Source organism: Phascolarctos cinereus, unplaced genomic scaffold, assembly GCF_003287225.1.
Source record: "Phascolarctos cinereus isolate Bilbo 61053 unplaced genomic scaffold, phaCin_HiC Scaffold_2;HRSCAF=192, whole genome shotgun sequence".
NCBI classification, from domain to species: Eukaryota; Metazoa; Chordata; class Mammalia; order Diprotodontia; family Phascolarctidae; genus Phascolarctos; species Phascolarctos cinereus.
This window is the reverse complement of record NW_027555625.1, coordinates 281,521,351-281,548,512: the sequence shown is the minus strand read 5'-3', so window position 1 is coordinate 281,548,512 and position 27,162 is coordinate 281,521,351. Positions and strand designations below refer to the sequence as shown.

The window sequence follows — 27,162 nt, the reverse complement described above, 5'->3', positions numbered from 1 at the left end:
TTCTTAAATGCCTATGTGCCAGGTGCTGGAGAAAGGGAAAAAAAAATCAAAAATCTCTGGCCTCAAGGAACTTAGATTCTATTGGGGGAAGGAGGAGAAAAGACAGATAAATAAGTACAAGGAAACCGGAGGGGTGAGAGAATCCTGACAACTAGAGGGGACCAGGGAAGGCTTCACAGAGCAGGTGGCACTTGAGCCTTGAAGGAAGATAAGGACTGATAGGAGGAGATAAGACAGTATATTTCAGGCACGACTACTCATGGGGATGGAAGATGGAATTAGGGTTTTGGGAAGCAGCTCAGATCCAGTTTTGCTAGAACATAGAGAGCATGAAGAGAAATAATATAAATAAGCCTGGAAAGATAAGTTGTAGGCAGACCAGGGAGTGTTTCAAAGGTCAGATTATCCAGGAAGCTAAAGCCTTTAAAGTCTTTAGGCAAGGTAGTGTCATGGCTAGACCACTGACTGGAAAATTATTTTGGCAACTGTGTGTAGGTTGGATTGGAGAGAAGCAAGTAGAAGTATCCTGTAGATTACAAGAAGAAGAATCTAGACCAGGTGATATTGATAAAGTGAACATCAAAAAGGGGATACGGTACAGAATGATGGCTGCAGAAAGATCTAGATAGAAGTGACAGTAGGAAGGAATATACCTCCCCCTGGTCCAGCATATATTGGGTCAAGGAGTTAAAAAAGAGTGGGGGTTCCTGTTGATATAAGCCCCTGGGGACACTTCTTGGTTCTGACCAATTACCTCTTTGTTTTCTTCTAAAGAAAAGTATTCACTTACTCACTTTTCTAATCCTACAATCTGTAGCTTCTGACCAGGGTTTCTCTTACCCAGCGTACTAAAAACAAACAACTTTACCCTTATCCTTTTGACCCTAAAGGAAGCACACAACCCCAGAAAATTTTCTAAGGGTAACAACAGGAAACAGAAAAGGGGTTAAAAGACTTCATCATAACCATACCGTTCCCTTTTCTCCCACCACTGAAAATAAAAATTTGTCCTGGTAGGGGAAGATACTTCATTGGGCACTGATTGTACAAAGGACTGATGTAATATTACTGTACACTTCGGAGGAAAACAAACTTTTTCTGATTTAGGCATTTCATCAAAGACTCTAGATGGGGCTGGAAAAAAAGGAGAGGTTCACCCACCCTTTCTCCTTCTCAGTCAGTTCTGCCACCTCATCCCTGAAAAGTGAGAAGCCCGATAGATGGAGAAATTGGAGGTGGGGGGGGGGAACGGAACAGAAATCCCAAGGGTAGCAGGTCATATTTAAATGCCTAGTTAAGTTGGGTACTCTCTGCACGTGGATAATTTTGTAATTCAAACAGAAGAATTTTAGGTACATAAACACAAATCTTATTGGCATGTAATTATTTTAGGAAAATGTAGTGCCAGAATACTGATGAATTGGTGACCCACCTGAAACCACCTGGAAGATTAGAATCTTCCCCATAAGTTGTGTAGATTAAATCAGAATCATCCTTGCTGATATTTGCAAATGTGGAATCGTAGTTTGGTGCATAAGAACTGTAGGGTCCATAATTCAAGTATAACACTGTTGAATAATAAAAAACTCAACATACTACTTTGCTTTTTTACAATACGAACTAGCCCATTGCTGTCGATTACTGCCTTGAACTAAAGATGTGTAATATTTTCCCTCCCTCAAAGACAGTCACAAAGTTATATTCTGTACGTAAAAGTCAACACCCAAGTTTATTCTTAAAGCTGACATTCAATTTTTGACAATATGAATTATATATTTAAAACAGATAAGGTTACATGATTTTGCCAAGATTGTTAGATATTATGGTGTTCTCTCTCTCTCAACTTCCTCCTCCCTTCAGCACCTAAAGAGAGAATGATATACACCACTATTCCCAGGTCTCACCTGGAGTAACTTTATTCCTTTTGTCCTCTTTGAACCCCTGCAGTGTATTAACTCCAGACTGAAGTCTTCCTGTTGTCATTCCCAATCTTACAGGGCAATAGCCAGGTTCTGAAGAATAAATTCAAGCATGAGACAGGTAAGCGGGTAGCTGTTTGAAGAACTAAATTCACTGCTGTATCTAATATCAAGGGTCTCATTCTAAACAATAAGACTCAAAGGCTGGACAAATGCTGTAGACCTTTTCATAAAAAAATTTTTTTTTGTAACTTAAACTTTTTTTATATTTTGTTTTTCTGAATTTGGCAATTGCCAACAAACCTGAACATTTCCAAATATAAAGAACATAAAAAGTATCATATATGAAACCATGGATCTCATTACATACAGCTTAAAAAAATACATACATACACACACACACACACAAACACATGCCAAATTTACTAAGTTAGTTTTAAAACAGGGGTTAACTTGGGGTCACTTTTTTTGCAAAAAAAAAAAAGTTTTGATAACTGTATTTCAATATAATTGGCTCCCTTTGTAATCCTATGTATTTTATTTTATGCATTCAAAAACATTATTCTGAGAAGGGGTCCATGTCACAAAAAAGGTTAATAATTTGTTCTAAAAGTTATCCTGCTTAACTCTTTCCTTCTAAACCTCCTTCTGTTCATTAAAAGTATCATGGACACTTCTTCCTTCTTTCTTTCCCTGCTTCTTCTGCACCCCCATCTGAAAACGAACAAACAAAAAAACCTCTCCCTTGTAGTAAGTTGGTAAATTCCCACAAAACAAGTTGTAGACTTTTTAAAAAGGAAAGCCAGTTTGGCATAATGAAGAGAGTGTCCCACCATCCTTCTAGTCGCCCAGGTTCACAACATTAGTATTATCTTTGACTCTTCACATTTCCTCACCTTATATATCCAATCTGTTGCCAAATTTCATTGTTTCTACCTCCACATCTCTTTCATCTGTCTATTTCTCCATACTGACACTGCCACCCTAGCTCAGGCCTTCATCATCTCTCCCCTGGACTACTGAGCTAGCCACCTTCTAACTAGTCTCCTTGCCTTAAATCTCTCCTTTCTTCAATCCATCTTCCAGAGAGCTGCCAAAGTGATATTCTTCCAGTGTAGATGTGACCATATTGCTCCCTCATCCATCTCTAATGCCACTGCTTTTAGGATCAAATATAAACTTCTGTTTGGCTTTTAAAGCCTCAGCATTGCTCTGTGCTCCTCCTTCCCTCTTTGTAGAGCAGCAGTCTGGCTTTCTTGCTGCTCCTCACCATTCTGTAAGATTGATGAAGCACCTATCTACTAACTGCATGCCAAAGCACTGTGCTGAGAGCCAGGAAATAAAAACACCCTAAGCGATACCAATTTCAACCACGAGCAGCTTACGATTTCTTTAAACACACTTCATTTTTTTTCTTCCAGCCTTTGCCCAGGCCTTTCCTCATAACTGTAATGTACCACTCCTTCACCTTTGCCTCTTGGAGTCCCTTGTTTCCTTTAAAAGTCTGCTGAAGGGGCAGCTAGGTGGCACAGTGGATAGAGCACTCGCCCTGGAGTCAGGAGGGCCTGAGTTCAAGTCCAACCCCAAATACACAACACTCACTAGCTGTATGACTCTGGACAAGTCACTTAACCCCAACTGCTTCATACACACACACACACACACACACACACACACAAAAACTCTGCTCAAGCAACAGTTCCTATAGGAAGCCTTGCCTGGTGCTCCAGCTGCTAGTATCTTCCCTCTGAAAAATTTATCCTGTACATATATTTTGTAAATATTTATGTATGTGTCTCTCTTAATAGAATGGAAGCTCCTTGAGGGTAAGGATGATTTCATTTTTGTCTTTGTCTCTTTAGACTCTAGCACACTCTAGCCTAATAAAACCTTGAACTAGCTGGGGAGTCAGGAAGAGCTAGGTTTAAGTTCCTTCTTCAATATATGTTGTGGCAGGAACAATCAGGGTCAGCTTCTAGAAAAATAATCTATGTAAACCATGATAATAATAATGACAACAGCTAGTATTTATATAATACTTTAAGGTTTGCAAAGTGCTTTATAAATTTTGTCTCATTTTATCCTTGCAACAACCCTAGGAGGTAGATGCAGTCATTCCCATTTTACAGATGAAGAAACTGAGGCAGATAGAAGTTAAGTGATTTGCTTGGGGTCATACAGCTAGTTAAGGCCACATCTGAACTCAGGTCTTTTGGACTCTAGGTACAGTGCTCAATCCACTGTGCCACCTAGCTGCCTCTAACCCGGTATTTAAAATTAAGGTGTGGGGAATGACTATAATGTAACCAGAAAAATTTGGAGCACTTAATAGGTAACCCTGGAGAAAAACTTGGCCCATATAATGCCAACAACATTCCCTGGACCCTCTCTCACTTTACAAATAAGGAAACTAAGGTCTAGATAGGTCAGTGACTGGCCCAAATATCACAAAGCTAGAATGGAAGAGCTGGGAAATGAACTTAGGTCTCCAGACTCCTTCCTGGTCCAGGGTGAATTTTCTTTAAAAATAAATTAATTTGCTGGTCAATATGGCTGCCTGGGTAGTACAATGACAGCCTAGCTCCATTATACCTACTCTAGCAAAACCTTAAAGTTCACACCAGATTGAATAATGAACAAGAAAGCCAATGAAAAACTATAGGAAGCATCTTCTTCTAACCCCAGCACTGCACAAGAAGTGATCCATAAGCCTGAAGGCAAAAGGAAAGGTATGCTGGAAAAATCAATGGAGAATATCCCTTAGAATGACTAGAAACCAGTGAGAGACATACATAGCTGGCAAAGCTCTGTCCAGAGGCAAATAAGAGTGAAAAGCTCCCCTGTGGAAAGAGCAGAGGCCTCAGAAGTCCCAGGAGTGGCATTTTCTCTATTTAAAATGCATGATATTAGATACTCTTTTTGAAGCATGATTTATTTCTTTGATAGATTTAGATAAAAACTTTATTTTGAACAATTCTTATCCAAAAGGAATCTGGAGTTTAAAAAAATGATTTTTTTATATGGAAAAAAGGATTATTTTTTCTTTTTTATACTTACTGGTAATTTGAATAAATTCACAAAAGTTATGTCCTCAATTATTCTGTTGAGTATTGAAGGACTGAAATGAATTAAATTCCAACATTAAGATAGTTCTGGAGCATTTCTTGTGCCAGTACTGCTTCACTAGCCTTATTTAATAAAAGGGTATCCACGGGGCATATTTAAGTGAACTCATACATTTCTTTCACATTTCTAAATACAATAACGCAAGATCATTTGTTCAAAAGATATGTTTTAAAGCGACAAATCCTTACATCAAATTCTTATATGATTTCCTGTATATGTTTTCATTAAAAACAATACCAATTTGTCTTATAAAAACCAATTCAAAACACTCACATCTAGAGTTAGAAGGGGCCTCAGAGATCGCCCCATCTGATCTCATTTGAAAGAGAACAACAAGTGGCATTTATATGGTACTTTAAAGTTTACAGGGTACTTTACCTCTCCTCACAACAACCTGTGAGGTAGGTGCTATTAATACCCCCATTTTAGGGATGAGGAAACTGAGGCTGAGAGATTAAGTGAACTGGCCAGGGTCATATAGTTAGAGTCTAAGGCATATTCAAATTCAAGTCTTCTTGACTCCAAGTTCAGAACTCTATTTACTATCCACTGTACCAGATAAACTTCCAAAGATGAGGAAACAGAGGCCCAGATGGGCTAACTGAATTGCTCAAGATCATCTAGCCAGTTATAGGCAAATCTGGGATTAGAAAACTCACTCTAGTTTCTTTGCACTAATCCACTGTATCTCATTCAAAGAATATTGTCCATATAGAGATAAGACATACACTGGGAAAAGCAAGCCTTGGGAAGAGATAAATTGGCCAGATGTCAAAGATAGGTCACTTTCTCAAATGAGAGAGGATAAGCATAGTAAGGAAAGATTATTATCTACTATAGGTCTTACCTGAAGCAATGAATCACACTTTAGCAATGTAATGTGAACCAGGACTTTGTAACTGCAAAAGTACTATGTTCTAGCATAGATATCAATCCTACACATTTATTTTACTTGTGAGTGGTTGCTGAATAAGAAATAAACTTCAAGCCTCTAAAACAATGATTTAAAAGCTTTAAAAAATTTAATTTTTGGTTTTTCATATCCTCTCTTAAAAGATATGGTGAGGATATTCAAATTGTGATATCAACTCCTTATAATAGCATTGCATGACTACATATATGTACACACACATACATACACATATACTTAAAAAGACAGTGCTATACGGCACTATCTGATAGTACCACTGACAATAATGCATCCAGGAAGCCATAACCACTGGTTTAACTTTTGATTTTGAGGTGGGAAGAAAACAAACAAACAAACAAAAACCCTCTGCTATAATGAATACTCACCCAGAAGGGGTCTGGAGACAAAAAAAAAATGAATTTCTGATTGTTCAGAAAAGGCACCACTTCTTCCTATAATTTTAAATTTTCTGATAATTTGTGTAAAATTCATAAAAGTGATACTTTTGGGTTAAGTTAATTTGTTTTGAGAATTTAAAACTTTAGAGATACTTTTTGAAATAAATGGAAACACCCACAAGATCATCTGAAACTAAGGTTGGGAATCATAACTAAGACATACACTAAATGTTCTAGAAGTTTCTTTACTTCCTAAGTGAAGGTCACTCTTCTACATCTACTTATTTTAGGTTTAACTGGAAATTAAGTTAGTGATCATTGACAAATTTCTAGTATATAACACACTGCCTAACTAAGTTTTTTAGGGGTAAAATGTTGGTTCTGACACTATTTTGGAGGAACATTAACCTCTACCAATAACCTCCATGCATTTAAGAACAGAGTATCAGGTTTTTAGCTTGGTTTTCTGTTTGAAAGACATACCTCCTGCAATAGGGTCCACAGGATTAAGAAGTCCCAATGTTGTGGTTCCATCTGGCTTTCTTCTTTCAAACTCACACTAAAATGAAATAAAACATTGAAATGAAGGATTAAACTGTCTTATAATATGCTCTGGGGATTTCAGACATATGACAGAAAGCAGGAGGAAGCTTGGCTTTAGCTTTACTAAAAATAATGCCATGACAATTAGCTAACATGACTATTAATTAAATTTCCATTTCCACACGTACAATGTTGCTCAGTATAAAGGAACATGTATTAATGATGTCGTGAAAAGTCACATATGTTTTAAATATTTCACTTTTTAAGTCCATTATCATCAAACAACATGATTTACAAAGAAAAAAGATTAGCATTAAGTTTCAGTTATAAGAAATAAGTATTGTTTCATTTTGGAGTATATTAACAAAGTAATTCACTAAAACTTAACAAGAAAATAGGATATTTTATATACAAATGTGTTATTATGTTTTTTGAGGTTTTTTTTGTTAGTGACAAACTACATGACTGGAAAGGATGAATAGAACCTATGGAATCAAGATATTGAAGGTCTAAAAAAATGGACATAAAATAATATGCGAATCAACAAGAGTGGAGAAGCAAGCAAAAGGCAAGAAAATATTAATCACCTGACTATTTATAAGCCTTCTGGTCAACTTTCCTCCAGATTCTTTAACAATGCGGTCAATTTGCTCTTGTTCCCTTTCTAAGTTATTGCTTTTAAGTTTATCTTCCAGCATATCTTTGTCTTTCCTGAAAACACATATTAATACCAAGTGAAAAAAGAAAAATAAATGGAAAAAGCATTCATATGAATTCTAAATATGGGTACAGCTATAGTGGAGAAATGTGCCCTATTGCCACCAAATGAAAATTCCTTCATAATTTATTAAAAGGATCCTAACCACTCCATAAATATCAGAAATTCAAACTCAATATATAACTTAGTTTTCTCTTCAGTGTCCTTAGTAATAAAATTAATGGTACAGCCTTCAAAATGAATTCAATCTCAAGCTTGAAAAAACAAAATAAAAATAAAATTTTGATTTTTAAAATTTTACTAATCTTAGAAATACACCAAGGATGGTTTTTTTTGTTTGTTTGTTTTTGTTGTTGTTTTTGGCCAAGAAGACTCAGAAAAATGTTCATTTTTGTCACAGCTGCATTTGGTAGAAAATGTTCCTGTGTGCAATGAAGCGAATCTTTTATATATTCCTTTCCTAAATAATCAAAGTGAGCTAACTGGCAGATATATGGCTGGGTGGGGAGAGGAGTGGTACCCACAAATATTTCACTATTCTTCTGTTTAAGAAGTGCTATAACACCACTTGGGATTATTCATGATTCTATTTAAATAAACCATATACAGGTAAAACTTAATGAAAAAAACAAACAAACCTGGCAATGTTTCATTGCTAACATGTTCCTTAACTACCTTAATAAGAAAACCTATTTGAAATGGCTTTGTAAACTGAGTTTGGACAATCACATAATACTACTTGCTATGGGGATGAGGGAAAAGGAGAAGGGATGAGAGTAACATGTTATTAAGTCAGACTTTCTTGATGTACATCATACATACTCCCTGTCTGATAGCCAAAACTCAATGATCATGCCTTAATTTCCCTTAGTTACAATCAGTAAGGCCTGGTTATTTTCCTACAGTAATTTAAGGAGGTGCTTTACTTTTTATTTTCCTTATTTGGACTTTTGAAAACTTTAATATCACTGTCCAAAGAATCATCTTTGTCTTTTAGCAGATATCCATTGTCTTCCCCACTCTGCTGTATTTCCATTTTGTCTTTCTGCTTCCGGGTCTTCTGTAAGTCAGCCATGAAGTCTATACTCTGTTTCAGGCTCTGAATTCTTTCCTAAAAAGAAAAAAAAATTTACACACACATACACATATATTTAAGAATATTATTAGTGCCTTCTTGTTTTAATCCTCACTTAAGTAAACTTTTCCAAAGAGAGTCTATACATCAAACATTCTGCAGCTATTTAGCATGATGTCAACTAGGGAAGATAACACTACCAATCAAAAAATTAAAAACAGAACACAATTATACCAAGAAGTATTATATTTAGAAACCCAGGCAGTAAGGTCCAGCTCTGAAAAAAAAAATCAAACTATGAGTTTCTGTGTGTTCTTCTCTGAAAGATTCTTGAACCCAGTAAACTGGTAAAAGAAAAACATTTCGGGCAATTATTCTTTATTTTACTTTGGCAAAGTCTCAAAATATTTATGTAAAAAAAGCAGGAATTAAAAATGTAGTTTGCAGGTCTAAAAAAAATCAACCAAATCTTACTTAAGAGGTTAAAATATCATATTTATTACCAAAAATTAAGTTCTGCTATTTAAAAATATTAATTACAGGCTAGTCTGAGGATACTGAATCATCATGTTCATTCAACACAGGGACCTAGGGAAGCCTTGGCACTTTTTCTTTGTGAGGAAATAACATAATTTCAGGTGTTCAAGAGGCTGCTACTATTTTTTCTGCCTCATAATGCAGAAAGAGTTACATTTTGCCTAAACTGCCCAAAGAAGTTTTCTGATCCTATTTTCTGAATTTTATTTTCAAATGTCAACTGTGACAATATATTATAATTACTTCTGTCACGCTTTCTGGGACGACAACTAGAGAGAAAGCTTAGCTCCTTCCAGGTACCCAGTCATACATGTGCATAGAGAATGGACCAGCAAAGTGTGCTGGCATACAGAGTCTATGCTCCACACATGGCCATGTATCCTACATCTTTATTTCTAGTAGCAGCCACAAGTTAATATATGGTGCCCCAGTATGGAGGTGTTAGTATAGGGATTAGGTACTGAATGAAAAACAGGAATCTTAAGAGATTGCTTTAGGGATGAGGATACTGAAGCCCTTAAGAAGTTGAAAAATTTGCTCAAGGTTTTGTAGTGAGTCACTGTCATGTAGCCATGACTAGAACCCTAACTTCCTGATTCTGAGTCCAGTATCCTTTCTCCTATACCACGATGAATGCCCATGTAAAATGATAAAAGGCTAATTCACAAAGGTTTTAGCTCAGAGGTAACACCAATTTTTACTGTTAAAAATCAGCAGAGCCTACATGATGATAATTTCCAGTATTTTTTGAACACATACATACAAAAACTTCCAAAGTTTAATTTTTAAGTATCTATATTTTGGACACAAGAGGTAGCATGGCAGAACAGAGGACTAGGTGTGGAGTCAGAAGAGCTCAGGTTAAGTCCTACCTCTGACCCATACTGGTTGTGTGCTCTGTGCATTCTCTAGACAAACTACAGAGTATGTGTTAACCTGCACTGATAAAGGGGCTTTCTCTTCTTCTAACAATGAAATTACTCCCTGAAACATAAGAGTGAGAGTGTGTGTGCGCCAATAAAAATTGTTCATTTTAGTAACTATTACATATGGAAGGTGCATTTTTTGTTAATTAAAATTTCTCCTTAATTAACAAATCAATCACAAATTACACAATTTAGCAAAATGAAAAGATTTAGTTCTGTCCTGTCAAAAATACAAAAAACAAAAGACCCTAAGTAACCATGCTAGCTACTGATCACACACACACACACACACACACACACACACACACACACACACACACACACACGACACACGACATGCCCTCTCTCCAAGCATTTAGTCAGGAAGACAATCATTATTCTACATGTACTCATTCAGATATCAAGGTGGTTCTCTAGTTAGCACCATGTGCAAATGTGTCTGAAAAGACAGGTGGGTGACTGACAGGCCTGTTCATAAAGAATGCAAAAGAAAAGTTATCAATTTTCCAGGAAACAATTTTCATAAAAATTAGAGCTATAAGGGAATTTGAAGGTCTTCTCGACCATATTTATTTCACGGATATGGAAACTAATTAGGGCCAAGACAGGGGTAAGTATTTTGTCTAATGTTGTAACAAATTAATGATAAAACTGGAACTAGAATTCAGATTGCCAGACTTCTAGTCTAAAATATTTTCATGAAAGGATATGCTATGTGCTCTCAGTGTTACTGCTATAAGAAGAGTTAACTCAGGAGAGCTAAAATGAAAATTTGAAAATCACTTATAATGATCCCTCCCATCTAGGGTGGAGGGGACAGGAAACTATAGCACAGGATGGGAAGGGCTCCTCAACAGGAAAAGATCTAGAGAAAAAAAAGATGACAAATAAGAAAAAGAAAAAAATAGAATAGAAAGGGTTTTTTTCCCTCTGTATTTTGTCTTAGCAACACTTCATAAACTTTAAAAGAAAGAATCTTCTTAAAAATTTGTATTTTTAGAAATTCATAAAAACAAAACAGAAAATTTATAATCAAAGTCATTTGAGCTTATAATTTGCTTCATGTTATCTTTGTAAAGAAACAAAAGTTCTTCAATGTAATGCAGTACAAATTATTTGATTTTACAAAGGAATGCCAAAGTCTCTTAACTGTATGTACATTTTGATTTCAGATTTTAAAATCAATGCCATGATTCATATGACATTTATAGCTTTCCAAATAGGACTGAACTTGGGGATTTTCCTGAGGATACGGAAATAAATATTTCTCATTCTCTCTTCCTAAGCAAATCATCTCAGAGAAGGAAAACTGGGTTACATTAGTTTTCCACACTTTTAGAAAAGGGCAGGACCTGATGCTGTCTAAATATTAGCAAGGCAAGAATAATTGTCTGTCTAAATGTTTTCTTTTCCCAGTTCGCGGATTCAAGAATCTTTCAGACTAGAACATGCAGACATAAAGTTTGATAGCTGCATACCTTGGTATTTTTCCAGTTGTAGAAGTGTAACAATAAATGATTACTACAGAATTTATGTAAATCAGAAAAGCACAAGTTTTCTGTTTGCATATGTCAAAAACTTACTGCTATTATCCTTTAAGTTCCTGAGCTTTAAAACTTGGAAGTAATTTTGATTCCTTCTTATTCTTTGCTCACCGCCTGCCTTGTCTCCAATATCTACTCACTCTGGTTGATTTTTCTTTTCCAAAAATCTCTTATATTTGTTTCTTTCTTGGCAATGTGGGGTAGTGTGGAAAATAACTGTGTTTGAAATTAGAGGAAATGAATTTGAATCTCACCTCTGCTATCTGTGTGACCTTGAATAAGTGACAACTCTTTTGGGAGTCATTTTCTCCCATCTGTGAAATGATGTAGTTGAACTGATCTTTAAAATCCCTCCTAACTCTAAAACCTATGTCCTTTTTTCCAAAATCTACTACTTTGGTTGTTATTCTCATGACCTCTTATCTGAATAACTTCCTTTCCTGATTGGTCTACTCATCTGAAGTCCCTAGTCCAACTTATTCTATATGCCAGAAAAATCTTCCTTAAACAGTTTCCAGTGTCACTTTTCTAACCCTCTTCTTGCTGACACACAAAATACTATGCCTACCTTGTCAAAATCAAATTCTCAAGACTACCATTCAAGGCCCTTCTATTAAGTTCTTCTGATATTTCCAATTAAGCTAAACTCTGATGTCTTCTGCAGCTATTTCTTTTATGGAGGCCTTTCCCATAATATTCCTATTACCCAGAGCTTCCTTCCCTCTCCTTTAAACACCTATTGTTTGTAAAACACTGTTCTCAGTACTGAGGGATGGTGATATAAAGTTTATATAAGATGCACTTTCTGGCCTCAACGAAACCAAAGTCTGATATGGGGACAGGATACTAACAGACATCTGCAATGCCCAACATTACATGATGAGTGAGTTAGAGAGTTACAAAATAAATTCTTCTCTGCTAATCCTTCCCCTTCTTCAAAGCTCAGCTCAAAATTCACCATCTTGGAAAATCTTTCTAGATTACCACCAATATAGTTTGAACACTCCCTTTTTCTTTGTCCTATTAAAAATGTTAATTGTTGTTGTTGTTGAATACATTGTTTTCATTGCTGAATACAATTTGTTATTCAATTTGTATCAGGAGTGTGCTCTTCTGGTCTAGTTTGTGATTACTCATTGGTTATTTCATATATATGTATATTCTGTTTCTTCAAATTATGCTATAAATCCTTGAATGTCAGCCACTGTCTGTATTTCCTACATAGCTTTCCTTCTGTCTCTAGTATAATGCATAACATTATACTGCATAATGCATAGCATATAAGATGAATATTCTATTGAACACCTGGAATATCGTTACAATAAAGAAAAATATTTTATATTATAACGGCCTCACAAATTATCAGATCAATCTTCTCCTGGAATTTGCAATCTTCTGGAATTTTTTTCTCATCTAACACAATTTTATTAAAAAAAAATAAACATAGAACATTTAGCACGTGAAGGTGGGCTCACCATGGCATTGCTCTCCACGTCATAGCTGGGAAGAGTTCTCTGCTTCTTAGAGAGGATGGATGATTCAGGGATTCACATCATATCTCTTCCCCACCTCCCTTCCAACTCCTGAGCCCCAGGAACTTTGGGCATGACAGGTTAGACCTATAGGCAAGCCAGGACTAGGGTCTTCTTTCCAGTCCTCCCTGTCAGGGCTCTGCTTACATGTAGGTGAAGGAATTCCCTGGTTTCAACGCAGGTCCCTGATTTCACCCCAGTCAGGACTGAACTTCCCATATTATTTCTTCTAGAACACTTCTATCCAGAACAAATAAAAGTGTTTACTAGGTCCAGTCAAGTTAAGCATCTCCAGGGAATTTGTAAAAAAATCATGTAAGCTCAGAGATGGAAGGGCCCTCTGAGCATGTCTAGTCCTACTCTTCACAAGATTTAAATGTATCCATTCCAAATGATAGTTACTCTTTTATCTATTATTTTAGCATCATACCTTTTTAAAAAGAACATATCTTTCCTTTTAATGCTTTCTATTTCAAAAATGATTTAACTCTGAAGTAAATTCAGAACCTTTTGGTTTAAGAACAGAGATAAAATTTCATTTTCATCATTCATAACAAGGGCTTTCCTTTACCTGGCTAAGAATTTTCATTCCCGAGTGCAACAGCTTCTTTGCAGCTTTGTAATAAATGGTTTCCGGTTTATTGTAAATCATGGCATTGCTACACATCAGTTTGAAATTATCCTGCAGAGAGAAGTTTAAAGAGGAAAATGCACAAAGAATACTTTTAAATTATGCAATCTGCTCAAACTTCAACTCATTTAAAAACACATTGCAATCCCTTTGCCTTTGCACTCTGAAAAAATAATCTTCTCATTTCTCTCACTATTCACTAATGGTAATCTCACACAGGCAATTAAAGTGTTGAAGTATTGACTGACAAATGAAAAGAGATGCGATTTGAAAAGTAATTTAAACATGCTACAACATTCTTTTTTTCACAGAGAAATAGCCACATGTAAATCTAGAACTGTATTTTTAGGAATCAAATGTCAAGAAGCAGATTCCTTCACAGATTCCTTCCACTGCCCACTAAATGGTCTTAAGAGGTCAAAAGTGAATTTTTTTTTGCTTATAAGAAACATCTTTGTTGAAAGGAAATTAAATATGCTATTTTGGAAAATGATTTTTCAACACAGACAATGAAGAACTTAATGTGCATAATTTGATTGCTATATTAGAAAACCCAGGTAGAACTTGGAGGAGAGAACCAAAATATTATAACACTCTTTACTACAATTATAAGATAGTTATAAGACTAATATTTTAATTTAATATTCATATCTGGTTCTTTTAACTTTGGATATCACTGTGAGCAAAACATTGGTGGAATATTACAAAAAGCTTGTCAATGTAAAATAAACCATACAATCATGATAAGTTAACACAAGTAACATTACTACCTAGATTATTTATAATTTTTAAATTTCTGTTGCCAACGTGCATATACTGGAGAACTCCCTGCATTTTTTGCACAGTCAGGTAAATTTCACTTGTGTGAATGTGAACAAAATCATGTCAAGCTATAACTAAACTATCCCAAACACTTTGAGAGTTGACAATAACATAGAACAGACGAAAACTATGAACAGTTAAGAAGAATTATAGCTCCGCTTTGAACCACAGTGAAAGCTGGAAATAAGACAGGAGTCTCAACACTGAGTGCTATATTGAAACCTAAAAAATAGTACATGTGGCATTCTCAAAATCTACTCAAGTTTGAAATGGATACATGTCGCACTTGGTTCTGGATCCTCCTTGAAAAAGTCTGCCATTTCACTTTAGACAGAAGTAAGCTTTTAAAAAACATGTATGTATGCATATACATGCACACAATACAGCTTAAATTTCATCAGGCTTTAATGGCTTAAAACAGCAGAAAGACTTCTGAGACTGAGACACACACACACACACACACACACACACACACACACACACAGATGAGGAGGTGAAGGGATTTGGGGAAAACCGGATCACATGCAGTGGATAGAATTATAGGCCTGAAGTTAGAAGACCCTAGTTCAAATTCAGACTCAAATACTTGCCAGCTGTGCGACCCTGGTTTAGATGACTTAACCTCTGCCTGCTTAAGTTTTCTCAACTATTAAATGGGGATAACAATAGCACTTTCCTTACAGGGCTGTTGTGAGGATCAAATGATACATATGTGGTACTTCTAAAGTGCCTGACACACAGTAGGCTCTTAACAAATGCTTATTTCTTTCCTAACTTCTTATAGCATATCTGAATCAGTTACAGAATAAAAACACAAGCATACTGTATCTCATGTCTCTAAGACTGGCAAAGTCAACAAAAGAGGAAAACAACAAATATTGGAGGGGCTATGGAAAACCAGGTATACTAGAATACGGATGGTGGAGCTGTGTGACCTGGTCTAGTCTTTCTATAAAACAATTTGGAATTTTGCCCAGAAAAGTTACCAAATAGTGTATGCCCTCTGACCCAATGATACCACTACTAGATCTATACCCCAGAGAAATCAAAAGAAAGAGGAAAAGCATCTATATATACAAATATGTATGTGTGTATACACACACACACACACAGAGGCTTTTTATCACAGTAGCTGAAGATCAGAAACAAAGAGTATGTCTTATTGCGGAGCAGCTAAACAAACTGTGATACATAAATGCAATGGAATATTACTGTGCCATAAGAAATGATGAAGTGGACAATTTCAGAAAAAACTCTTCTTGTCCATTTGGAATGAATTGATACATAGTGAAGTGAGCAGAAATACAATTTATACCATGATAACATTAAAAAGACAAACAACTCTGAAAGATTTTAGAGCTCTGATCAATGCAATGATAAACCACAAGTCCAAAAGAATGAAGATGAATCATCTTCTCAAGTTCTGATGGGCTTAGGAATCAAACATGACTGAACGACAACACATGTGGGAATTTGTTTTGGTGGACTAAGAAGCTATATATTAAGGGTTTTAATTTTAGGTTTGTTTTATTTGCTGAAGGGAGAGAACTTGCTTAGTGGGAGGAACAGATTAATAAAACATGCTTGTTAATTTAAAAAATTAAAATATTTAAAAAAAAGAGTTGCATTCTGTTTTTCTTTCCTCCTAGCCAAATGTACACCACAAGGGTCACTAAAAACGAGATTATAATACACAAGATACTCCCTGAATGGGTGAATGGATATAATCACCCTTTACCCTGAGAAATGTGATAGACACTCATCTGCCAAAGAGTTTTTTGCTGCAAAAACCCATAATGAACTATTGTATATGAGTATTTAGATCTTTAAGCTTAACTGACTTTTTTGTATATACATTCATTGAATTCAACAGAATGCTGAGTTTTATAAGCAGCTCAAGACACCACTTTCATTTCACTTGTGTGATAAATCTTAACCTTGTTTGCCCAAAGATGTTTGGAGGAAATAATTTTATGTATTGGAATTTCTTTCTTTTTTTGGTGAGGCAATTGGGGTTAAATGACTTGCCTATGGTTACACAGCTAGTGTCAAGTGTCTCAGGCCAAATTTGAACTCGGGTCCTCCTGACTCCAGGGGTGGAGCTTTATCCACTGCGCCACCTAGCTGCCCCTGTATTGGAATTTCTTAAAAAATATAATGAAAACCAGGATAAATTTTTTCTATTAAAAACTGAAAGTCTGAAGTGTTTAACCAGGTGATTATGGCCTATTTTGTCGAGGAAATTCTTCTTGTTTACTTGAACATGAATGCAATTCAGTAACCTGAATATTATTATCAGCTGCTAGTACCTCCTCTGCTCCAGAGATCACTTTGTATTTATTTTGTATTAGATTGCGAGCTCCTCAAGAGCAGGAGCAATTTTGCCTTTCCTTGAATCCCCAACACTTAACACAGAGGCTAGTGCATAGTAAGGGTTTAATGTTTACTGACCGACTCCTTACACTTATACTCGGGCATGCAGTCTTCCCCAAGAGAATGCAAGCTCCTTAGGGACAGGCATTGTTATGTTTTTATCTTTGTATCCCCAACACTTAGCCAGGTACACAGCAGGTGCTGAGCGCCTACAAATTGACTGTATAATAAACTGATGTTCAAATTAGAAATTAAATGCTGATAATCCACATAAATCTTAGAATTAGTTAAATGTCACTTCTTTGTGAAGCAAGCAAGATGATTTTGAGGAAGAGAACATAGATTTGTATGACTGATAATAGTATAACTTAGCAACTTAAATCAAGTAACTGCTGGTTATCAGGTAAACTATAATTTGGTACATTTCCCAGGGTAAACAGTGATTCTACCCATTCACGCAGTGGATCTCAAAACATACACTAGAAGTTCCTTGGGCGCTATAATCTTGCTTTTCCCTCAACTTACCCTTCCATTGTACATACAACTAGAAGGAAAGAAGTGGGACACAATTCTTAAGGAATAAAGGTGAGATGTACAGATACGCTTTTGTTCTATAACTAGTTAGGATATTATTTAAACATTATTTCTAAAATATTAAACAGTAAAAATAGTGGAATCATCCCACTTCTTCAACTGGTAAGTATTTGTATAGGGCCTACACAAAGGAAGTTTAAAGAGATTTGGTTCTTCCTCTCTAGAAGATGATAATATCAAAAGAATACATATCGTCTTCCCTTACGTAGATACTATGATTATCTAAAAGTGAAATCAACTTCAACTATAACTGTTAACACACATATATATCATCTTCATAGCTTTCTGTTTACTTATAAGGCTTTCCCTTAAAAATGGGGGGTAGGGAGGAGAGGGAAGGTAGTTGATAAAGTGAAATTTAGAGAGCAATAAGAATGTAATCAAGTTACTTCCTTATACAATATTTGTGGTCAAACCAATTTATTTTCTGCTTACTTATGGGAATATGCACATTTTCTTGAATGGTCATAAAAGGAAAAGAATACTGGTTCTAATTACATTTCCATCTGAGCTACAATTTTATTTGTTTTGATCTGAAATTAAAATTTTAATATTCCTTTTCAATTTAGAAGATTGGGAGACAACAATTAAAAAAATGTTTATGAAAGTCATGCAAAATTTTAGTCTGAAAAAGCTACTATATGGGGTGTTTTATCTGTTTTTTTTTTTATCACAGGGCTTGTAAGTTTTCTGAGGGAGAAAATATGGTCTTGGAAATTTAAAAAAAAAGGTCTTTGTATAATAAAAGGTCAATAGGAAATATTCTGAATACCAGATGTGCAGATTTCTACCAAGCTTTACTGTTTAGAAAATCCAATACTGGACTGAATAAAGATGTCAGAGTTTTATTTTGTGTCACATAGGTTAGTCTCCTTCCCCACAGAAAATACAAATAAATTATAACTACCTTCAATTCTTCTATGGATTGGTAGTCATTGTTCTTGATCTTTTCTTTCATAGTACTAAAATCCATTGGGTGTTTAATGATCATAGAGTAGCCAGGAGCAATAAAATCAGTCACAGGAAATGAAAAGAAAGCACTTGGGTCCTTTCTGTGAAGATATGAAAGAGGCAATCTTATTTTTCATTTCTACTGCAAAAGGTTCTGCTGGTCCAGGAGCTGAAACTAGAGAAAATGTTCTCCCTAGCTGAAAGAAATCATAGTAAGGCAAGAACTGTTTTTCACTTAAAACTGAAGTAAAGGTGATATAGGACTAGTAAATTCATTGCTTAATAGCAGCATTCCAATGTTTTACTAACAAGTTTCATTACAATACAGAGACCTTTTCTCTTAAGTATGCAGACTACTTAATTTATTATCCCTCTACTTGGGAAAAAAGCAAAATAAAGGAAATAAACAAGACTGGTCACCCAGATGATGACCAATAAACAATAATACACAACTACATTTATTTCCCTGAAGAAGCAATCTACTATATGGCAAGGCCACCTCTACCTGATTCATCTGTAAAAATCAGTGTATAGCCAGGAACATAGTCTCTGTAATACAAAGTAACAAATTTAGTATAAAAATGAATATTATCCTCTTCAACATAGTGAATGTGGATTACTACACATTTTTTTCCAGTGATGTTTTCATGGCTTCAGCCATTTTTAGAGCTCCCTTCAGAACCAGTTTATGAATCATACAAGAAAACAAATCTCATCATTTTAGCATCATATTTCATTTGTGATCAAAAGACGAAGTGTTTACCACTGAGATTCAAAACAATGTGCTATATATAGACTCTGAAGGGAGTTCTAAAAAGAGAAAATTTCTAAGCATGTTTTGAACAATGTATTAGGACTTTGAAAGGGACAACACTTTTGAATGTATAAATTTAGTTATGTTTGTTAAAACAAAGTTACCTGTACATATTATGCCATTTTTCTACTCTTGGAGAAAGAAAATGCTTTATGCAGTAATAAAGACATTGATTTTATTTAGTTTATTATTGTATAGTAGGTGAGAAGGTGTCAGACCAATATATTTTTTGTACTTCATGACAAGATTCAATTACATGTGTTGAATATTTAGTACCAGGGACTTTCTCTGGGGGAATTTCTTTGTGATGGGCATTGTGGTTCATATATGACAACCACACAGAAAAGCTAGGTATTAGGTTAATTTAAAATTCATGCTTTAACCTAAATTTGACTATCACCTTCTGCAAATGGTTGACATAACTGCAAAATATAATTTTGGAAGAAATAATCAAACCAAATTTTGTGAGCACAAATTCTGAATAAGGCTATTGTTGTTTTCTTTAAACGTAAATGGAACTGTTGTTTGGATTAAAAATAAAAAATTCTGGGTTTATTCCATTCAATCTCTTAAAACAGGGCAAATTATTCCTTTTCCTACTGGGAAAATGTTGAAATTATTTCATGTGGCCAATGATGAAAATGCTGGCCAAGGCTAAAACCTGAGATTTAGAAAGTTCCACTTAAAAGTAGGCCTTCTATCTTATTTGTTATACAGTATTATTTACTTTTTCCAGAGTTTAGTCTGTATGCAATTAATATTCATAAAACTCTCATGATGTGCTGGCATTATAAAAACATACAGAAGGCACCTCCTCTATTAATAATAAAAGCACAAATATAGGTACTACTTATTCCTGGTTTTAAGCCTTAACATTATTAAAACACTAGATCAAAGAGAAAATTGCCATTAAAAAGCATCATTTAACAAGCCTACAAGTTGCCAGTTAAAACAAACCAAATGGGGACAACCTGACTACTCAGCATCTTATAGTACTTTTTATTGCCAGGCAAAATATTTATCATCCACTTTAAAGTTAACTGAATTTGGACCTAGGCCACATACTGTAGGTTTTAAAAAGTGGCTTCCACAAACTATTCTTTATGTTATGAATGTGTAATTTCAATGCAAAGTGTTAAAATATACCTTTACCTTTGTAATTGTCTCATCAGTTGATTCAAAGCCTCTTGAAGGGGTGTTTGTTCTACTTCTAATGTACAAAAGAAAGAGAAAAAGTTTTACAACAGAAAATTCATATCAGAAGGCTTAAGCTATATAGTTTCACACGATAGCTTTTATCTACCAGACATTTCTTTCGGTGTCCTCATAATCTACCTCTGTCTTTCCTTTTTTAAAGCTTAAGAACAGAAATTTCAATCATGCTCCAAATGGCTCCACAGTTTGAAAATATAGATTAAAAATTAAAGTTAAATTGAAAAATTTCAATATGAAATATGATAGAAACAGAAAAGTGATTTTTTTTAATTAAGAAAATCTAAGCTTTGACTTAACTAAAACTGAACAATTTTCCCAGGCCTTAACTCTTCAAGCAATTTTTTACTTTTTGTGCTTTGCTCATTAACAGTGAATTCTTAGCCATTCCCACCTTCTTGCTTAGACAATGTACTTGTCAGAGGCTTCTCAGGGGGCAATTCTAGTCTTATAGGAGTTTGACATTGAAGTTCTTTTTCTGCCTCACTCTCAGCCCGATCCCGATCTCGCCTTTTTCTATCTTCCTAGAAAAGAAATGTATATATTTTAGAAAGGTTTCAGAATCTGTACTATCAAACACACATTATTCATATTAATTTCAGAACAAAAAAAGGAGATAACTAACAAAAGCAAACTGATTTTCTTAAGTAGGAAAAATCTAAATGGGTTCTGTTGCCATCTACTGGAAAAAGAAGAGTAGAACAACAGATGTCTATAAAGAGACTTGAAGACTAGAATGCGAACAGAGGGAGTCAAACACTTCTTAGTTAATATAACTCCTCTTTGAGCGGGACAAGCTCTATTTTTTTGGACCAGTTTTTGAGATGGAAGTCATCAAGCATGCATTTTATATAATCCTGTTTTTTGTAGTCAAACAAATTGCTTTTCTTAGACCATCAAAAGGAAAAGAATATTCTTCTCTCAGGCTATGTCTTATTCTAGTGTTAAGAGTATTTTTACTAGCTTAATCTTTTTGTTTTTAATAATTTTCACCACAGACATACACTAGCAACCTCAACCAAACACTCCCCACCCCCCCATGTAAGTGGAAATATTCACATTAATAACAAATGACACTGAGGTAGGTGGTGCTCTAATAATACAGAATGTATTATTGTTTTGCACAACAATCCTGTGAGATAAGTAACTCCAAATTTTATAGATGGGGAAACTAAGATTCAGATAGGTTACATGACTAACCTACATGGTAACACAGCTAGTAAATGTCAGAGGTGGGATATGAACCAAGTTTTTCCTGCAAGTCCAGCATTTTATATTTCATGAAGCTTCTCTTACAATAAAAAAAGAATTAACAAACTAATAGTAACTCAACATCCAATTCTGTATCCATTTGTATCTGCACATATGTAAAGTACAAAAAGAAAGTTATAGTTGATATTTAGGAAATTATAAACTTATATAAATGAGTCCAAGCTTCCCCCTGAAACAGATTGATATCCTTCTAGTGATACTGCATGGTTTTGAGTAATGTCTGAAGAATTAAAAGTTTGGAATGACACAAAAGGCGCTGGAGAAGGGCATGGTGGATATAAGTAGGCTATATCACATTATAAACAAGAAATTATGCAGAAAAAGTTGTATAAAGGATATCATAAAAAAATACGGCCAGAAAAACAGATGAGCTGGCTAAATAGCAAGTATAAGAGAAGACAACCTGTGTACTCTCCACTGGCATCCAAGCAAAGTAAAGTGATTTTGAGGAAGTCCCTTAGGACACTGGGTGCACACAGATAAAGGATGTTTAGGAAGGGCAGGCATGGATGGGTTGCAATCTGCATTTTTGGAGAAAGTACCCACATTGATGATTTCAACATTGATTAATTTAAAGGGATAAAACCGTGTATAAGATAGCTCCTCAAAGTTGTGTTAACATAGAATTTCTTTCATTATTAGAGATGGAAATTTTATCAGATTATTAAAATTTGTGTTCTTTCGTGTGTGTGTGTGTGTGTGTGTGTGTTATCCTTTGATCATTTCTCCATTAGAGAATGACTTTTAAACTTATAAATTTCTATCAGTTTCCTACAGTTGGAACTGGAAGTAGGAATGTAGATGTCAGGTTTTTCCTCAGCCATTATCATTAAAATATCTTTTAAATTTGCTTTTAATTTTTAGATACAATCAAATCTATCTGCATTGACAGAGCAATTTAATATTAACAAAGTACCTTACATACCTAATCTCATTAGATCCTCAAAATAACCTGGGAAGGTAGACACTATACATATTTGAATTCCTATTTTAAAGCTGAGGAAATATAACTCAAATAGGAAAAGTGACTTGCCAGTGGTCACATAGCTCATAAATGCCAGAGAGAAAATGTGAACTTGGTCTCTTGATTCCAAGTCCAGCGTTCTCTTCAGTACTATCATGTTACTTCCCAATTTCCCACTAATTTCCTAAATTTGTTTTACTGTTTCAAAAAATATTTCTCAAGTGATTACTCCATGTAGCATATTGAAGATAAGAACAAAAGTCTCTGTCTTTAAGAAGCTTACGTTCTACTGGGAGGATTCAACACAAACCCAGCTAAAAATAACCAAGTTTTGAAAGATCAAAACGTTCTGCTAATATTTGAGAAGGGAGAACACTGACAGTGGCGGGGTGGGGGAAAGGCAATAAGAATCAGAGAATACAGACCACATATAAACATTAACTGTTGGTACTCTAAATGTGAGATCCTTGTCCGTTGTCCAATGACATACTACTGGAAGAACTGAATTATATCAATCCTGACATTCTCATTACAAATGAAACCAGAAGAGGAAGTTAAAGCTAAACAGAAGGATGGCTCACAAATTGTCCTTGGAGAAACATATAAGTGAATTAGTGGAGATAAAACTGTGGTGCAAAAAGAAACACAACGCAATGAGATGCTTGGTCACTTTGCCTTACAGTACTTATGATGAAGCATTTGCAAACAGAACATCATGAAAAAAACGGCTCCTTATGTACTAACTTATATTGAAAAGGATGAGGAGGTAGAGAAATTCTATGAAGAACACAAAAAGGCCCTACAATTAAATTAACACATACTTTAATAGTTCATTCCTTCAATGCAAAAGTGAGCAGATATAGAGGACAGTGAGAAATATCATGGAAACCAAAGATGGGAATAAGAAATTAGAGAGGCTAAGGCTCATAGATTATACTAGCACAGTACCTGGAACACAGAAGGTACTTAATAAATACTTGTAGATTCAACTATGTATAATCAGACCATTAACTTGTTAGAGCAAATAATAATAATAATAATAATAATAATAATAATAATAATAATGATAGCCAACATTTATATAATACTTTAAAATTTGCAAAGTACTTGACATAGATGATGTTTTTTTTTAAGCACCATAGACTTTTTTTTTCAGTTTTATATTATCTCCCTCCCCCACACAATGGGCAGGCAAGAAAAACAAAACCCATCAGAAATACATATAGCCAAGTAAAACAAATTTCTGCATCCCTCCCACCAAAAGAAAAAAACAAAAAAAAAAGAAAAGAAAAAATAAAAATACAACCAAACAACCCAGAAAGAGAAAAAATACACTTTAATTTCTACTTTGAGTCCATTAGTTCTTTATCTGAAGGTGGAGAGCACATTTTATCTTGGGTCCTTTGGAATTGTGGTGGGTTGTTGTATTGATGTGAACTATTAAGTCTTTCAAAATTGATTTTTAAAAAAAAATATTAATTTATTTTTAGTTTTCAACATTCACTTTTATAAGATTTTGAGTTCTAAATTTTCCTCCCTCCTTCCCCTTCCCCCTCCCCAAGATGCATGCAATTTGATATAGACTATACATGTACAATGATATTAAACATATTTCCACATTAGTCATGTTGTAAAAGAAGAATCAGAACAAAAGGAAAAATACCATGAGACAGAAAAAACAAAAAAACAAAAAAGGAGAAAAGAGTGAGCTTCTATCTACATTCAGACTCCATAATTCTTTCTCTGGTTGTGGATAGCATTTTCCATCATGAGTCTTTTGGAACTGACTTAGATCACTGCACTGCTGAGAAGAGTTAAGTCTATCAAAGTCGGTCACTGCACAATGTTGCTGTTACTGAGTACAATGTTCTCCTAGTTCCGCTCACTTCACTCAGCATCAGTTCATGCAAGTCTTTCCAGGTTTTTCTGAAATCTGCCTGTTCATCATTTCTTATGGAACAAGAGTATTCCATTACATTCATACACCACAACCTGTTCAGCTATTCCTCAATTGATGGGGCATCCCCTCAATTTCCAATACTTTGCCACCACAAAAAAAGCTGCTATAAATATTTTTGCACGTGGGTCCTTTTTTATGATCTCTTTGGGATACAGACCTAGTAGTAGTATTGCTGGATCAAAAGGTAAGCAGTTTTATAGCCCTTTGGGCATAGTTCCAAATTGCTCTCCAGAATGGTTGGATAAGTTCACAACTCCACCAACAATGCATTAGTACTCCAATTTTCCCATATCTTCTCCAACATTTATCATTTTCCTGTTTTGTCATGTTAGCCAATCTGACAGGTGTGATGTGGTACCTCAGAGTTGTTTTGATTTGCATTTCTCTAATCAATACTGATTTAAAGCATTTTTTCATATGCCTATAGCTTTAATTTCTTCATCTGAAAACTGCCTGTTCATATCCTTCAACCATTTATCAATTGGGGAATGACTTGTATTCTTATAAATTTGACTCAGTTCTCTACATATTTTAGAAATGAGGTCTTTATTAGACAGTGGCTGTAAAAACTGTTTCCCAGCTTTCTGCTTCCCTTCTAATCTTGGGTGCACTGGCTTTGTGTAAAATTTTTAATTTAATGTAATCAAAATTATCCATTTTTGCACAAAATTGATTATCTTTTCAATGTTACTGTGTACATTGTTCTGGGTCTTCTCATTTCACTTTGCATCAGTTCATATAAGGCTTCTCAGGTTTTTCTGAAAGCATCTGCTTCATCATTTCTTACAAAACAATAATATGCAACTGTAGTCATATACCATAACTTTTTCAGTCACTCCTAATTGAGGGTACTCTCAGTTTTGCCACCACAAAAAGACTCACTATAAATATTTTTGTACATATAGTCAAGTCCTTTTCCACTTTCATGTCTATGGGGTATGGTCTTAGTAGTGGTATTACTGAGTCAAAAGGTATGTAGCACAAGTAGGTTTTTGGGCATAGTTCCAACTTGTTCTCCAGAATGGTTAGACTAACCTGTTTTCCATATCCACTCAAATGTTTGTGATTTTCCATTGTCATCTTAGACAATTTGATGGGTGTAAAGTGGTTGTTTTTAGTTGCATTTTTAAAATTATTACTGATTTAGAGCATTTTAAAAATATAGCTAATGACAGCTCTAATTTTTTCCTCTGAAAATTGTCTATCTTTTGACCATTATTAATTAGAGAGTGGCTCTAATTCTTATAAATTTGACTCAGTTACCCACATATTTTAGAAATGAGACCTTCGTCAGAAAAACTTGCTGCAGACTTCCCCTAGTTTCCTGTTTTCTTTTAATTTTAGCTGCTTTGGTTTTGTTTGTGCAAAACCTTTTAAATTTATATAATCAAAATTATCCATTTTACCTACTATGAACCTCTCTATCTCATTTAATCATGAATTCTTCCTCTATCAATAGATCAGGTAATTTCTTCCCTGCTCCACTAATTTGCTTATGATTTGCTTGATATTATAAGCAAATGTCTAAATCATGTACCCATTCTGAACTTATCTTGGTATATGGTATGAATGTTGGTCAATGCTTAGTTTCTGCCCAGATTACATTTAAGTTTTCCCAATAATTTCTGTCAACTAGTGAGTTTTTGTCCCAATGGCTCAGTTGGAATAAAAATTCGAAGAGGATATGGAATCCACATGATACAGTGAAAAAAGCACTTGCTCTTGGGAGTTGGACTCAAATACCACTTCTGATACTTCCTGTCTTAATCAATTAACCTCTGAGGCCTGTTTCCTTATTTCTAAAATGAAGGTGCTGGACTAGATGTCATCGAAGGTCCCTTACAGTTCTGCGTCTGTGAAATGGCCCATAATTAAGCCAATTACAATCTGATCTGTTTAAATAAGATACTGACACCAAAAAATGGATAGGGATAAAAGAAGTGATATTGATACAGGCTATTACCACTTACTAAGGAAGTTTAATCAGTATAAGGAGAATAAAAGAGACAAGAAACTGCTTCAGCAAATACTCAACCACTTTGCTAAGTAGAAAGTGATAGTAGCCAAATGCAACATCAGTTTAGAATATAAACTCATTTGTAAAATAAATACATAGGAGCATGGTACAAGAGTATCAGTAATGCCCCATAAAGAAGCATGAGATAGTAGAGGGCAAAAACAAGTTTACAGAAAGACTGATGGAAGACCCAATTATGTCAGATCACCTTTAAGGACATTTAAGGATAAAACTGGAAGGGGTACAATGAACAGATAAAACATGTAAAAGACCTGATAATGTTTCTATGGCAAAATCTTTTCTCCATCAATGAAAATGGAGTTT

At 34.8% G+C, this 27,162-nt stretch overlaps 1 protein-coding gene across 1 annotated transcript in view; it reads right to left on the bottom strand.

Annotated features, from left to right (window-relative positions):
* BRD7 (bromodomain containing 7) overlaps positions 1 to 27,162 on the bottom strand; it is a 41,667-nt gene that overhangs the window by 4,940 nt on the left and 9,565 nt on the right. Inside the window, exons 3-11 of the mRNA XM_020985154.2 lie at positions 21,020 to 21,149; positions 20,566 to 20,623; positions 18,556 to 18,700; positions 13,800 to 13,910; positions 8,541 to 8,725; positions 7,484 to 7,607; positions 6,837 to 6,912; positions 1,905 to 2,012; positions 1,433 to 1,568 (exon numbers count right to left, since the gene is read on the bottom strand). Of these exons, the coding sequence (XP_020840813.1) occupies positions 1,433 to 1,568; positions 1,905 to 2,012; positions 6,837 to 6,912; positions 7,484 to 7,607; positions 8,541 to 8,725; positions 13,800 to 13,910; positions 18,556 to 18,700; positions 20,566 to 20,623; positions 21,020 to 21,149 (1,073 nt within the window). The remainder of the gene's footprint in view (positions 1 to 1,432; positions 1,569 to 1,904; positions 2,013 to 6,836; positions 6,913 to 7,483; positions 7,608 to 8,540; positions 8,726 to 13,799; positions 13,911 to 18,555; positions 18,701 to 20,565; positions 20,624 to 21,019; positions 21,150 to 27,162) is intronic.